At 35.4% G+C, this 17,429-nt stretch overlaps 1 protein-coding gene across 1 annotated transcript; it reads left to right on the top strand.

Moving 5' to 3' along the window:
• Positions 1-258: 258 nt before the first annotated feature.
• Positions 259-17,022, top strand: LOC139087464 (cubilin homolog). Its single transcript, XM_070636269.1, is given in 17 exon segments — positions 259-385; positions 449-1,024; positions 1,092-1,364; positions 2,486-2,611; positions 2,711-3,353; positions 3,519-3,696; positions 3,802-4,346; positions 4,744-4,906; positions 4,971-5,681; positions 6,035-6,233; positions 6,868-7,674; positions 8,278-8,821; positions 8,823-9,378; positions 10,015-10,168; positions 10,240-15,782; positions 16,503-16,718; positions 16,777-17,022. Coding segments are annotated over 17 exon segments (11,328 nt in total). The 5' UTR covers positions 259-314; the 3' UTR covers positions 16,800-17,022.
• The last annotated feature ends 407 nt before the right edge of the window (positions 17,023-17,429 follow it).

Below are 17,429 nucleotides of genomic sequence, written 5' to 3'. Positions count from 1 at the left end.
ATTCTTATTTCTTCCAATATCTAACCACCCACATTAATCAAATTTTTTTTCTCAAACAACGTCCAGCACCAGCGTCTAGACAAGACTGAAATTGCATTCTTCAATAATAATAAAAAAAAATTCACCACGAAAAATATTTTAGATGAGCAAATATCAAATTTCACATTTTTTTATGAGTAGATACGAGCCGTTACGCCCTCTGATAATGAAATTGTATAAATATGCTGAATAGCCCTTCAACTCTTCAAAGTGATTTATTCTGTGCATTAGTAAATATATCCAATAAATAAGTGAACATTCCAAAGTGAAATGAAATGATTTTGTGGAATTTTGTGATAATTTTGCTGCTTCTAAACCTGACAACATCGCAACTCTACGATGATCAGTAATTAAAATTCAGTTACATCCCCGAAATTGCCTTTTCATACCTTAATATGTGTATTTACAGACCAAAAATTCTTGTGAATGATGGAAATCTGATATTCGAATCTGCAGAATCAAAGAATATTTCAATCAAATTGAACGGACGTAGTCGATTCCTTGTAAATAACATTGACATTTTGTCATCATTAAATCCATCAAATGTCACCAATGGCAATAGTCAAAACAACATAAATTCACAGACATTAGAGACTCTAGCCAAAGATCTCGTTAAATTAAAGTCTCTTGTCCGTCGACAAAGCATTCGTATCGAAAGATTAGAAAGTGGAAATGTCTCATCGAATGCATCAGCATCATCATCAATTGACAGATATGGAGTTGGACGACTTCAACGTCGTGTATCAACGCTCGAGCAGCGTGTTGCTAATTTAACGGAACGACTTATAAGAGATTATTGCAAGAGCTATCCATGTCAAAATGGCGGTACATGCTTTAATGTATTCGATACATATCGTTGTGAATGTCCTGAGAATTGGGAAGGTCCACAATGTGCAAATAATGTTAATGAATGCTCAAAATATGTCGGAACAGATCTCGGATGTCAAAATGGTGCCACATGCATTGATACTCCTGGATCTTATGAGTCTGTGAATTATTAAAATTTATTTTTTTATATGATTTTTTTTATAATTTTCATTTCATTTAACCAGATGCTCATGTATGGATGGATGGAAGGGAAAAAATTGTAATCGACGTAAAGTGGATTGTCTGTCAGTACCACAAATGGAAATATGTGGACATGGTAGTTGTATAGCAGACAATAATAAAGATGGATATTCGTGTATTTGCATGCAAGGATGGAGGAAAGATAATAATAGTCAAGCATGTACACAAGATGTTAATGAATGTTCGGATATGAAACCACATTGCTCTGTTGATCCGCCAGTTTTATGTATTAATACGCCTGGATCTTTCGTTTGTGGGTAAGAAGAGGAAATATATATATATTTGTTGATGTTGCTTTATGGTTTTCATAAAGCACAGATGATTATTTGCTTAATTTTATTATTATTGTTTGACTGATAGACGGTCTTGAAGTTTGTGAATCAAATAATGTCTGTTTGAATTGAGGGAGTAGATTGTATTGAGCAGTATATTCGATAGGAGGGTTAGAGCATTCTTTTGTAACACTTGCTCAGATTTTGAACTTTTTAACAAGGTTTACGTCTCTGTTATGTAAGCACAGACTTCTCAGAAATGGCAATAATATTTGCTTGCTTACTTCTTTATTTCCTTGGCTGAGGTGCACGGGGGCTTATTGTTTCGTTTAAAGAACGTCTGTACATAGCTCTATAGTGTCAGTGGTATCTAGCCTACAGATTTGACATTTTTAGTCAAAATTTAGCATATTTGGAACATCTTTGCAATTGCAAAGTCTACAGGGACGTAGTCAAGAAGGAGGCGGTGTTTGGAGGTCAACTCTACCCTTTTCTGTCATCGGAAATAACCTTGTTTTCTGAAATTATCCTTTTAATACACCCCTTAAATCAACCTCCTCTTTTTACAAGTCTACAGTACAGGGGCGTATTCAAAGTAGGAATTGGGAGTCAAACCCTTCCAATCCCTCTCAAAAAATTTGTTTTTCTGAAATTGTTGGTAAAATCTCCCAAAAGCAACACTTTTTGCATCTATTCAATTACATAGCCTACATAGGAGTATTCAAGGAGGCATTAGGGTCAATTACCTCACTACCCCTCCCCTTTTCGCAAGAAAGTATTCAATTTGCTGAATTTTCCCGATTACACCTTCTGGTTTATTAACAGACGGCGTACATGTTAACCTTTTAACCAGTGCCTCATACGGCTTGTACCCCCAATGACTCGTGCTCCTAATGTAACCCCCCTGTTTATGCCCCTGCATGTTAACCTACAAAATCCACCAACGCAAAGCATCATCAACATCAAAATTCATGCGCCACAATTCGTCTACAACCCAAAACAAATTTCCATCCTTACTCTCAATTCCCTCATCATACCTGAATAAATAAACAGCAAAAAAAAAATTTTCTCTTCAAGAATATTAATTCAATTTTCTTTAAATACAGTCCATGTCCGACAGGCTTCACGGGAAATGGCTTCTATTGTATTGACATAAATGAATGCGAAGAAAATAATGGCGGTTGTAGCACATCACCTAAAGTTGAATGTATAAATACTAAAGGTTCATACCGGTGAGATTTCAATTCATTATCGTTTCGTATTTCCATTGTTGCGGTCATTAAGTATTAAATTTATTATTTATTTTTTATTTTGTTGCTACCTGACCGCAGTTGTGGAAGTTGTCCATTTGGTTTTGAAGGAGATGGTAAAACATGCTTGCCATCATCTCGTCCCAATCCATCACGTCTATATCAATGTACGGATGGTAGCATTTGTAGTCCGAATGCTGTATGCTATCAATATCCAAATTCACCCCCGACGTGCATCTGTAAAACTGGCTATACGGGCAGTGGATATGGTGAGAATGGATGTGTACAGCAAGCAGTTGATCCATGTGACCATCTATGGTGTAAAAATGGCGGTACATGCATAAAAAATGGTACAACAGCATACTGTTCATGTCCATCGGGAACAAATCCACCTTTATGTGACCGTACGACAAATCTATGTGATCCAAATCCATGCCGAAATGGTGGAAATTGTACAACAACGAGATTCTCAAGCTTCATACGTTGTACATGCCCGCGTGGTTTCACGGGAAACAGATGTCAAAATCAAGCATCAACATGCGGAGGCGTATTAAATTCACTAAATGGAACACTTGCTTTTCCAGCTGATTCTAAGGCTGCAACATATAATCATAATTCACGCTGTGCATGGCTCATCAAGACAAATCATACGAAAGTATTGAATATCACATTCCAAAAGTTTGAGATTGAGTTTACGACCGACTGTCGGTATGATTGGCTTCAGGTGAGATGTTAATTAATCTTAAGGAATGAAGACATTCTTGGAAGTGCCATGGATACTCAAAGTACATTCTGTGTTGGATGCAGCAAAATGTCTGCACGTTCATCTGATACTTACAACCTTTTCCTTAAGTATAAATAGATCTTAATCACATTTCCATCCATTTAGATTCACGATGGACGTACAGCAGCATCGCATTTGATCGGTCGCTTTTGTGGTAACATGACAAGACTGCCAAATGGCGGAAATATCATGAGCACTCACAATCAACTGTATTTATGGTTTAGATCCGATAATAGTACAGCACATGCAGGCTTTGAGCTATCGTGGGAATCAATAACTCCGGGTATGTATGCTATGCTGCATTTTGTAAAGATTTCATTAAAATTCATTTTCATTTCTATGTTGAAATGTTCCGCAAAAATTTTCTATTTTCCAAAAATATACACAGAATGCGGTAAAGAGATGAATGTAACAGGACATGGAACAATATCATCGCCTGGTGCACCTGGTCACTATCCGATCAATCGAGATTGTGAATGGAAATTTTTTGCACCACCTGGAAAGCGGATACAATTTCTATTTTATACTTTAATGATTGAGTCTCATGCAACGTGCGGATTTGATTACTTAGAGATTCATAGTGGTGTGGGAATTGAAACGCCGAGCTTGGGGAAATATTGTAATTCAACAATTCCAGCGCCTGTATTAACACCTGGAAATACAGCAACAATACATTTTCATTCCGATGGTGATGGAAGTGATTCTGGTTTTCAAATTGCATATTCGGTTATTGAGGGTATACCTGGTTGTGGTGGAGTATTTACTGCCCCAAGAGGTGACCTATCATCACCTACGGATCTTGTAACTGGAGGCTATAAGAATAATTTAGTATGCGATTATGTCATTCGAATGCCGACGGACTCGAGAGTTAGAGTTGAATTTATAAAGTTTAATTTAGAGGAGAGTTCAACATGCAAGTTTGATCGGATTGAGGTAAGTTGAGTGAATTTGGGGTTGTAGGTGTGTAGTTGCATGCCCCTCTGGATGATGATCCAGATCCAATAATCATGCATGGCTGTAAATTCGCGTTTAGCCTAAATAATTACAAGAAAGCTATAACTATAGTGACTTTGGCATAGTTTCATACCCCTCGGAATTTCTTCCATGGGTTGTAGGTGTGTAGTTGCGTGCCCCTCTGGATGATGATCCAGTTCTAATATTAATGCATGGCTGTAAATTCGGGGTTAGCTTAAATTACAAGAAAGCTACTTTAGCTCTAACTTTGATGTAGTTGCATACCCCTCGAAACTTTTTCTTTGAATATTTCATAGAAAGTTGATTGCCCCTCATTATTTTTCAAGCAATTTAACCTCAATTTCACTCCTTGCAGATCTTTGAAGGCTCAGAAATAAACGACGATGACACCTTAATTGGTCGTTACTGCGGAACCCAAAAGCCACCAGTCATAATATCGCAAACAAACGTCGTGACAGTAAGATTTACTACAGATTGGTCGCAATCCGATGACGGTTTCCAAATGCAATATCGATTGAGTGAGTATTTGCTGCCATAAATCCATAAGTATTAAAAATTCATAAAACATTTATCGCTTGACAGTTTGCGGAGGTATATATACAGCTGAACCAGGAATCATACAATCACCAAACTATCCAAACAACTACGAAGGTGATCGAAGTTGTGAATATGATATTGTTGCACCACAGGGAAAAGTTATTGTTCTTAATGTCGTCGATTTTGATATTGAGCAACACTCAACATGTGAATTTGATTATCTACAAATATTTGATGGCAGTAAGGCTGACAATGCAACACGACTTGGAAGATTTTGCGGTGACAATAAGCCTGGAATATTCACATCAACATTCAATCACATGCACATTGAATTTGCATCAGATTCATCTGTATTTGGACGTGGTTTTAAGGCAAACTATACATTTGTTGATATTGAATGTGGTGGTTTAATAAAAGACAGTAAGGAGGTTGTCAAGCCACCAATGGACACGGCAACGGATGTTTACAAATCAAATCTTCAATGTCGATGGCTCATTCAAGCACCCGAAGGATATGTCATTCAAATGAATATTATAAATTTTGATTTGGAACTTGACACGCAATGCAAGTATGACTACATTAAAATTTTCAATAATGGATCTGGTAATGGTGATCAAATTGGACCGTTTTGTGGATCGAATGCACCGAAAGTCATAACAACGATTGACAATCTGGCAACAATTTTATTCGTCTCGGACTCGTCAACATCCAAGGATGGATTTACAATAACATTCAATTTTATTGAGTCGTCGAAATGTAAGTGGATTTTTGAAGGTTGGAAAATCTGGACCGATTAGCACATGTTTGTGGTGTCTGACTGAGTGGGGGGTAATCATGAGGTTCATCCTAATCCCTCCCTTCTCCCCTGTCTTTCCTTTTCATGCAGCTTTGCCCTTGCTGTCTGACAATAGAAGCTGCTTGGTAGCTGGTCGGTTTGGCCATGTATCCACTTTGCATCCATATAGACAGTCATTAAATGTGTGCTAATTGGATGTAATTCTATGCTAAGTCTTGCATCTATAGGTATACAGAATATCCATCAAACCCCTCAGGACTACTTCCTAAATTTATTATTAACTCATCCCCTCTAATTACATTCAATCCTACAGTATGCGGTGGAAACTTCTACACAACACGAGGTAAAATAAGAAGTCCAGGTCAACCAACTTATTTCTCAAATAAAGACTGTGAGTGGACAATAACAGCACCAAATGGATATCAAGTTGAATTGACTTTTAATTATTTTGAGATGGAAACTCATGAGGCATGCAAATTTGATGGATTAGAGATAAGAAATGGTGGATCTAAGTAAGTTGTTTTTTGTAGGGGTTCGACAATTTCATGCAGGTATGCGCATTTACTTGGAATTTGCATGAAATACTAAAACTTGTATACAATTATTGCAAACATTATGCGCATACTTGCATGGAATTTTCGAAACCTAGTGTTTTTGAGGATATTGTAGATGACGTCCATCTTGCGATGTATGTATTTCCTTAATCACAGTTGTCAGATAAGTTCTTTTGGAATGGTTTCTGCTTGGATCATTTCCGAGCGACAAAAATGAAGAAGGCTCCGTCAGGAAGCTTTTAAGGCTCCGTTAAACCTCTAATACCAAATGAAGCTTCTATGTTTGGTGCCATTCCATATACACATCAAGGCAAATTCCAATTGATATCAGCAGCGAAAAAGCGGTAATGGTCTAGTTGGTTAAGAATTCGGGCAATCGACTTAAAGGTCTAGGGAAAAGTGGAGTTGAATTCGGGTTGAATTTCACATTCTTTTATGCATTTTCTAGACCTAGTCATAAGAACAGTCGTTGCCTGACTAGGTATCTCTTTCTACTAATTATATCCTAAGATAGTCTAAGCAGAACTGAAATGATGGACGTCATTGACAAATAACTCCATATTAATTTTAATATTTAATTTCATCTCCTCAGACTAGCTCCGCTTCTCGGTAAATTTTGTGGCGAAAAAATCCCACCGCCATTCAAGTCAATGAGCAATCAACTGTTTTTACGCTTCTACTCCGACTCGAGTCGTAATGGTAAGGGATTTGAGATAGAATGGGATGCAACAACATTCGGATGTGGCGGTGTCTTATCAAATGCAAAAGGTGCAATACAAAGTCCAAATTATCCAGTCTCATATCCACCAAATTCCCAATGTGAGTGGAGAATATCAGTGAACGAGGGCTCATCAATACAGATTGTCTTTTCGGATCTCGATTTGGAGCAGCATGCTGAGTGTAAATATGACTTTTTGGAAATATTTGATGGTACTGATGCCAGTGCTAAAAGCTTTGGTAAATTTTGCTCAAGTGAACACCATCCGATTCATATTGAGACAAGCGGAAATCATGCATTGATACGTATGAATACAGATGAGTCTCATTCCGGACGAGGTTTTCATATTAAATACACGGCAAATTGTAATCGTACGATTGAATCAGATACGGGAATCATTGAGTCATTGAATTTCCCACAAGATTATCCAAACAATCTCGACTGTGCATGGACAATTAAAGTGTCAAAAGGAAATCGAGTTAACATGCAATTTTCTCACTTTAATTTGGAAAATGATAATCTATATCATAATGAAACCAAGGAGCACATTTGCAAATATGATTATGTGACTATTTATGATTATGATTATGAGGCAAAAGAGAAAAAGACGCAAACATTGAAAACTTATTGTAATAAAGCACCGGAAATTCGCAATAGTACAACTGATGCAGTTGTTGTTATGTAATTATGCCATTAATATTTATTTGGGAATATGGGGAAAATTGGAAGAAAATTGAGATTTAAGATTATTTTTTGTGTTTTTGGGGAACTGTGTTTTAACGGTTTTTAAAAATTTGAATTTTAACGGAATTTTTAAATTTAAATTTTAACGGCATTTGGAAATTTAAATATTACGTATTTTCAAAATTCAAACTTTTGTGAATTTTGAATTTTAACGACTTTTTAAAATTCAAATTTCAGTGACTTTTTGAAACTTAAATTTTAACGTCTTTTTAAAATTCAAACTAATTGAGTTTTTGAAATTTGAATTATAACGGATTTAAACAGTGACTTTTTGAACTTTGAATTTTAACGGAATTTTAAAATTCAAACTTTAGTGACTTTTGAATTTAAATTTTAACGGTTTTGAAAAATTCAAATTTTAATTACTTTTATTAATTTTGAATTTTCAAATTTCAGAAAATTTTTACCGGCTTTTTAAAATTCAAACTTCAACGGCTTTATAAAATTTGAAATTTTAACAGCTTTTAACTTCTTTTTAAAATTTAAATTTCAAAAACTTCAAATCTAATTCATGCCTTACCACCACCTCTTAATTCACAGGTTCCACACAGATCCAGCAGCAGTCAACACAGGCTTTCGTCTCGAATGGTATAATGAAGGATGCGGCGGTAAATTGACACATCCTTCCGGTAGTCTTACATCTCCTAATTATCCACGACGCTATACAAATGAAATAACATGTATATGGGAGATTGCTGTTGAATATGGATACAATATTAATCTGACAGTCCAAAGCATGGAAATGGAAAAGTCTGTAAGCTGTGAATTTGATTCATTGCTTATTGCTCACGATCGAAACTTTAACAATACAATTATGAAAGTATGTGAGAGTACACGAGAGCCATTGGTCGTTACAATTGATGGACATCAAGCTTTTGTGAAATTTGAATCGGATGAATCGCATAATGAGAAAGGTTTCAATATCACGTACGAAAGTGTTGTATCAGATTGCGGTGGTGTTTTCATAGCAACAAATGGAGTCATTAAGACACCATCATATCCAACAAAGAACTATGATAATAATAAGTATTGTGAATGGAAAATTAAGACAGATTTTGCACATCGTGTGACGTTCCAGCTTGACTAATTTTGATATTGAGACCAGCCCGAACTGTACAAAGGATGTGCTGGAAATTGTTGATCCAATCTTTAATGAAGTGCTGTTTAAAGGATGTGGAGGCTTTGAGACACTCAATGTCACTAAGTTTACATCAAAAAGGAACGAACTTGTTGTCCGATTAATCAGTGATGCAACAATTAATGCAAAAGGCTTTATTGGAAATTTCTCAGTCAGTTGTGGATCAAGAATCATTGCCAATGATACTGGTGAAATCATCTATAGACCAACTGGTGATTCAACTGATTGTTATTGGACATTTATTGCCAGTGATCCATCAAAACATGTCACATTGACGTTTACATATTCGAGAATATTCTTTGATATGGAAATGGAATGTTTCTCGAGGGTTCATGTCTATGAAGGCGATGTTGGATCACTCGGTGCTGAACGAGTTAAATTTTGTGGATCAAAAATACCACCAGCTATTGTTAGTCATGGAAACACGTTGACTGTGTATTTAAATACAACATCAATGAGCTCATTATCGGAATTTGATATTCACTACTCAGTGCTGGATAATGGTATGGATATTAATTACATGATAGCTGATTTTTGATGGATGCGAGGTTGAGGTTGAGTGCGTTTTGTCTTAACGGATTTCAAAATTTTGAATTTTAACGGTTTTTTTTTTTAATTTTTAACAGATTTCAAAATGTTGAATTCTTAACGGTTTTCTAAAATTTGAATTTTTAATAATTTTTCTAAATTTTTGAATTTTTAACGGTTTTTAAAATTTTGAATTTTTAACGGTTTTCTAAAATTTTAATTTTTAACAATTTTTCTAAATTTTGAATTTTTAACGATTTTGAAAATTTTGAATTTTTAACCCTTTTAGAAATTTTTAATTTTTAATAGTCTTAAAATTTTTGAATTTTTAACAGTTTTAAAAGTTTGAATTTTTCAACGGTTTTCAAAAATTTGAATTTTTAATGAGTTTATAAATTTTAAATTTTTAACGGTTTTAAAAATTTTGAATTTTCAACCATTTTAGAAATTATGAATTTTTAACAGTTTTAAAAATTTTGAATTTTTAACGACTTTTGAAATTTTGAATTAAGTGATCAAAGCGCCTTAACTCTCGCAATCCTCCCAAACCATCACCACTACTCACTTAATAATACAATCTCATTAATCTCATTGAATTTTAATCGACACAGCATGCGGTGGAATTTACAAAAACAGCATACAAGGAGAATTCGCATCACCAAATTATCCCGAATCGAGTCCATTGAATACATATTGTGTATGGACGATATCAGCAAGTGCTGGCAATTTACTTACATTAGAAATCAAGAATATAGACATCACGACGTGAGTATTTTGATGACTTACTTGAAAGCTTTTTAAATAATAAATTAATTGGATCTTGTCTCGTCCCACAGCTCAGAGAATTGTAATGAAAATTACTTGGAGATACGTAAAGTCGATGCCAACGGTGACTTAGTAGGACTATTTTGTGGAAAGGAAGTGACAAAAAATCTCGCAAATGCCCGGGGTTATTGGATTAAATATAAAACAGGAGATTTGTCAGCAAGTAATGGATTTTTAGCTAAATTTAAGTACGCATCACATTCAGACTTGGATGGAGCATCGGGTGCTATTGAATCACCAAATTATCCATATCTTCAAAGAGGATTAGTCGCCTACACTTATAGAATATCGGTCACTCAAGGTTATGTTATAAGAATAGATTTCAAAGAATTTTACATGAACGAAGACGACCCAGAAGACTGCATGTCATACCTTAAAGTCTATAATGGATATGATGAAACAGCACCGCCTTTATCTGATGAAATTTGTTATGAAAATGCCGATACTTTTGTATCAGAAGCGAATATTGTGTACATAGAGCTTCATCACTCCGCATTTGGTAAGTCACGGTTCCGTCTTGAATGGACACAAGTCGAAAGGAATCAAACAGCTGAAAACTATACAATGGAAGGATGTGGAAAGGAAGTGATATCATTAAACAACGTCAATGAGTTTATAAACATCACATCACCTGGATATCCGTTTGGTTACAATTCAAGCATGGACTGTGAATGGATAGTTGTGTCTGGACTGTCTTCATACCATCCAATTCTTCAATTTATTGATATTGATCTTGAGGACATAGGTGACTGTATTGGTGATTATGCTAAAGTATCACTTAGTGAGCCTGGCAATAAGTGGCGTGAGGCTGCAAAACTATGTCAAATGGACATAAGAGAACGAAAGTCTTTCCATGGAACTCCAGACGTAAAGGTTGAATTTCATTCTGATTATAGCCAAAATCAGACTGGATTTGCTGCCGTTACATTCCTTTATTGTGGCAGTGCCTTTACAAGTCCGGACGGAATCATTGAATTTGATACGTTAAAAAATCCCGGACTACGTTCGCAGAACTGCATGTGGAATATTACAGTCGGTCGTGGACGAAAAGTTAAATTTGAATTCTTGGAACTGAACATTCAAAATATCACCGGTGGATGTGATGCATATGTGATGATTAAAAATGGACATGATGATTCGGCTCCATATCTTGGAACTGGACAATATTGTACGGATAAAAATGTTGAAATTCCAATGACATCAGGCAATTGTGCCTTTGTAAAGTACAAAACTTTATCGCCATTCAGGAATACATTCAGACTTAGATACACAGAAGTACAGCATGAATGCGGCGGGCAAGTTACGCTTACATCTGCATATACATCGTCGATTATTAGTTCCCCAAATTATCCAAATATTCCACATCCACATATTGACTGTACATGGATTGTTGTGGCACCGGCTGGTGAGACAATTCGGATTGACTTCTTGGACAGGTTTGACTTGACGCTCAGCAATCCATGTGAGAAGGAATTCGTGGAACTACGTGAAGGATCAACAACAGCAGCAAGTCTCATTGGCTTATATTGTGGAAGTAGAAATCCAGCAACAAAATACACAAAATCGAATGTGCTGCGCGTGAATTTCTTTACTGACATTCCGGAACCGAAGAATGGATTCAAAGCTAATGTGTCAATTGGTGTCTGTGGTGGATTTTTAAGGACGGCTGACATTGGATATCTAACATCACCAAAATATCCTGGTGCTGGTGCTTATCCAAGCAATATGACATGTGAATATAGAATTATTGGACCTGTCAATAATCTGTTTACAGTTACGATTCTCGACTTGGACTTGCCTGTCGACACTGACGAATTTGATTCCACTGAAACCGCTAACAAGACCTGCAATGTCACTAAGGATCATTTCAAGATATTTTCTATTGTCCCAGATGGAAATGCAACAAATGGCGAAAGTCTGATGGAACTTGGAACATTCTGCGGCAATGTCATACCAACCAGTCCAGTCATTAGCGAATCCAATGAAATTTTCATACAATTCAATACATTCAAGAAGACATCGAAGCTGTACAGAGGATTCAGGCTGTTTTACAATGCCTCAAAACTCAGCTGCGGCGGTGAAATTAATGCTGATTCAGGATTTATAACAAGTGTTGGATATCCATCGAGAACTCTCACAAGAGCATTCTGTGAATGGAAGATTACAGTCTCGAAAGGAAAGAGAATCGCACTCGAGTTCCTGGACATTGACATAATTAATACAGGCAATAGATTTGCTCAAAGGATCGGCGTCTACAATGACTTTAACTATTCCAACAGGATGTTGTTCATCACAAACAGCACAAATCCAGGCATCATTAAGTCTAGTGACAATAGAATCATGGTCACATCCTGGATCCGTATGATATCACAAAATCGTGGATTTAAGATCAAATTTACAAGTGATGAGTCCACAGTGTGCCTGGGTGACATGAATCAAGTTGAAGGTTCCATAATTCCACCACCTGACATGGGCATAAGTGCATTCTCATGCAGCTACTCACGTAATGATCAACCGATCATTCCATCAGCACCAAATACAGGAACATTAGCTTATTACTTCTCGAATTTACAAGTTGGAAAACGATTGGCAAACTGTCGATATGCAGCTACAGTTATTAATGTTATAAGAGAATCAGCATATAGAGACAGTGACAGATATCTTGCAAGAATCTGTGGAAATAGCACCGACCAGAAGAAGACTGTCGTATCTCCATTCCCAGATGTTAAGGTTGAAGTCAAACAAAGTTCATACTTTGGTCCAGTTGCCTTTAACCTGAACTACAAGACACACAAGTGCGGTGGAATTTTCAAGTCAGGAACTCAAATAATTAAGAATCTTCCAGAAGATACAGCAAATTATGCAGTCCTTGATTGTGCTTGGTATATTAAGTATGAGGAAGGATTTAGTGTTGCAATCACTGTCAACAAATTGAACCTTAAACTTCCATGTGATCAAGAGTATGTGACAATCTACAACGGACCGACACCAGCAAGTCCATCGCTGATAAAGCTATGTGGAAGTGAATTCAACAGTGAGCAGTTGCTGTCCCAAAGGGAATCAATATTCATCGAGTATCATACTGACAACTTCATCGGTTCCAGCAAAGAGTCACAATTTGAAATTAAGGCTGAAACGTCATCTTTTGGATGTGGCGGAATCTTGAATCAATTCACAAATAAATTCTCAACTCCACTTTATGATAAGCCATATCCAGCAAATACTGAATGTGTATGGGAAATTCGAGCTGATGCTGGATTCAGAGTTGGACTTAAGTTCACTGGACGATTCTACATTGAGGAATCAACGAACTGTACCAAAGATTATGTTGAGATTCATGACTTTGTGGACAATGAGTGGAAGTTGATGAGCAGATTCTGCGGACGTGACACACCAAAACCAATAAACTCAACTTATACACGACTTAAGGTCATTTTCCATTCGGACGAAACGATCAGCGGTGATGGATTTAATGCAGAATGGGAGGAAGTATGTGGTGGACTTATTAGTGTCGATAGAACTGAAAGATTCTTGACAAGTCCAAAATATCCAAGGAACTATCCACCTGGATTGCTCTGTAACTACACATTTGTGTCATCAATTCCTGATGCATACGTAAATCTTAAGTTCATGGACTTTGACATTGAGTCGGCAAGTGGAAAGTGCATCTATGACAATGTCACCTTAAATAGAATGATGGACTTTGGTATGATGGATGTAAAGATTGGAACATTCTGTGGAACCATCAATCCTGGAACATACAGGTACAAGGAACGAATGTCATTGATCCTTAAAACTGATAAATGGATAGAACGTAAAGGCTTCCAATTGCAATACAATTTAGACTCGTGTGGTGGAATCATCACAAACTCGACAGTCATCACATCACCCAAGAACCTCAGAGGTAACATCAAGAACATGTGGGAATATTTAGGCAGCTTATCATGCGTCTGGAACATTACAGCACCAGCTGACAAGAAAATTGTCATTAAATTTGACAAAATTGATCTTGACTACTCGGAAATCTGTTCCTATGATAATGTTGAAGTCTTTAAAGGTAAAGTCGACAATGATACATTCAGGCTTGCCAGACTCTGCGGAAACATCACAGTTCGTCCGATTATAATTGACAGTAACGAGGCTGTTATCAAATTAAGAACAGATCAGGTACGAGACAATAGTGGTTTTGTGGCATCCATTACATTCCAACAGAAGTGCGACGAAAATATCATATTGACCAAAAATAATGCAACGTACGTGATTGACAAGACCAACCAGCAAAATGGAAATAACCTTGAATGCATCTTCAAAATTACAGCTGAGCCACGAAGTGTCATTAAATTAACATTTAATCAGATTCATTTGTCCATTTGTGATCCTGACAAGCCACACGACAAAAGCATACCTGATAATATTTGGAACTGCAGCTGTGACTATGTTGAGATACTTAATGGAAATGGACCATTTAGTGAGTCAATTGGCAGATTCTGTGGACATGACTTGCCAAATGATGTAATGACGACTGTTCCAGCTGCTTATGTCAGATTTGTCACTGACTCAATAAGATCAAGTACTGGATTCAAATTGACAGCTCAAATGATAGAATCACCATGTGGATCTAAGCCTTACTACAACTTCAGCATGCATATGAATGAGACATTCACAATTGAATCACCAAAAGCTATAAATTCTCTTAATTATCCACCAAATATTCGTTGTGAATGGACAATTGAGGCACCATACAGGAACAACTTTGAGATTTCATTCTCAAGATTTGAACTTGAGGAATCAGATAATTGCAGCAGTGACAGTTTAAGGATTGAAGACAGTCAGATCAGCCAGTATGTTATAGAAGGTCTTGGTCAGGAAGTCATTTACAAAGGCAAGCACAGCTTTATGATAAATCCATCATTCTACATGGGAGTTTCAGGTCCAAATGCTCCACACATCTACTGCGGTGCTGTCATTCCTCACTATTACTACTCGTCAAGTGAAAAAATTAAAATTATGTTTACTTCCAATTCCGAAAATCAATTTTCTGGATTTAAAATGGACATTAAAGCGATCAGTGTCTGTTCGAGGACATTCACAGCCCTTCAAGGACGCATCTTGTCTGATAATAATGCTGAAACCTGTCAGACATCAATTAAAGTGCCAACGGACTATACAATCTCACTTTATTTCTATCGATTTATGTTCTATCAAAATGATTGTGAGAAAGCTTTTATGAAAATTTATGATGGTGACTTTGAGAACGGTGCACTGCTGAATACACTTTGTGGATATAATACACCAAATCCAATATTCTCAACTGGGAATGAACTGTCAATACGCGTACAATATGAGAAAAATACAGATACATTTGGTCGTGGAATGTATGATATTTTATATGTAGCATCACCGAAAGTCAAGGGACCTGGTTGTGGTGGTGAGATCTACAATTATGGTGGAATGTTTAGCAGTCCTTCATATCCAAGCAATAATCGAACGAACTTTGACTGCACTTGGACAGTTTCCGTCCCACAGAATTTAAAAATGGCACTTAAGTTTACTGGTATGACATCTAAATTTTTTTTCCTTTCTATCTTTTCCTTTTTTGGACGCAATATTTTGATTGAATGATGGTTGGTGGGTGAGTTTTGTCTGTCTGTCCGGATGTTTGACTTTTTGTCAGAATTCTTGATTTTTCAAATTTATTTTGACAGTTAATTTTTGAAACTTTTTTGGCCGGTAAAATTTTTGAATTTTTGTTCTTAATTTTTAAAATTAGTTTAACCGTTAAATTTTAAATTTATTTGACCGTTATATTTTCAAATTTCCTTTGGTGCGTCAATTTTCATTTCAAAATTTTTATTCTTAATTTTTAAAATTATTTTAACCGTTAAATTTTAAATTTATTTTGACCGTTACATTTTCAAATTTCCTTTGGCCGTCAATTTTCAAATTTATTTTAGCCGTTAACTTTTCAAATTTCTTTTGTACGTTAAAATACACAAATTTTTGTTCTTAATTTTTCAAATTTCTTTAAACCGTTATTTTTCTAAATTATTTTGACCGTTGACTTTTCAAATTTATTTTTCAAACACCTTTTGACTTAATTTTTAAAATTTCTTTTGGCCGTTAATTTTTCAAATTTCTTTTGACCGTTAATTTTGCTAATTTTTATTTGTCATTCAAGAAAATAATGCGTTTCACTTCCATACACATAACCTTATTCATACCATTTGATATGTGATGACAAAGAAAAAAACTTTTATTTTATCCATTTTAACAGTATTTGACATGGGATCAAAACTGACATGTGAAAACGATTATGTAGAGATTTTAGAAGAAGATGATTCAAAAGAGTTTGTCGTAATCAAAAGTTACTGTGGTGATGATAAACCAGCAATATTTGTTGGTTCGGGAAGTAAAATCAAGGTTCATTATAAGCAAAGCGTTCATTTTGCTGGAACTGGATGGATTGTTAATTTCATGGGAATTCATGAAGGTAAAAAGTTGAGTTCTTTGGAAACTTATTATGCATAACAATTTATATATTTTTACAGGGTCAACTCCATCCGAATGGTAAACAATTTATATTCCTGAATTCATTAACAATTCAATGACTTTAAAGTTGATTTTCTCGCTGAATCTTGGAAAATTCTTCACTTTTTTTTATTCATTTATAGTTGATTATCTTTTATGTTTATTATCTTTGAATTTTTATGTGCAGTTTTTTTTTTTTTTTTTGTTTCCATGCATACATAAATTCTGACTTTAAGAGTTTCATAATAAAGTAGAGACGATGAAGCAGTGGCAAAAAAGGTGAAAAAGTTTTTGACTTTTTATTGAAGTGAATTGAGTTTGAATTTAAATTAATTTTTAACTTTTTTTGCAGAGATTTATCTTTATTTTAATAAAGTTCTACTCTGAAGAATAAATGAGTTTATATTGCATTTGCATAATTTTATAAAGTAAAAGTTTTAGAAAGTAAAGAAAAAAATATTAACGGATTTAATGTATTTAAATTTTGTAAGTGTAAAAAGTGGAGCAAATTTTTTTCTCACTTCGAAAAGTTTTTCTTGATTTATTTGATTAATAATGATTGATTTTAAGGAATAGATGCTTAAAGTCGTAGAAAACAATGGCAAAAGCATAACAAAGTCAATTTCTAACCTTTAAGACATCAAATAAGGGTTTAATTTGTAAAAATATGAAA

This window comes from Chironomus tepperi, unplaced genomic scaffold (genome assembly GCF_022539635.2).
Source record: "Chironomus tepperi strain 1889 unplaced genomic scaffold, CSIRO-AGI_Ctep_v1 contig_123, whole genome shotgun sequence".
NCBI lineage: Eukaryota > Metazoa > Arthropoda > Insecta > Diptera > Chironomidae > Chironomus > Chironomus tepperi.
This window is presented reverse-complemented; position numbering and strand designations above follow the sequence as displayed.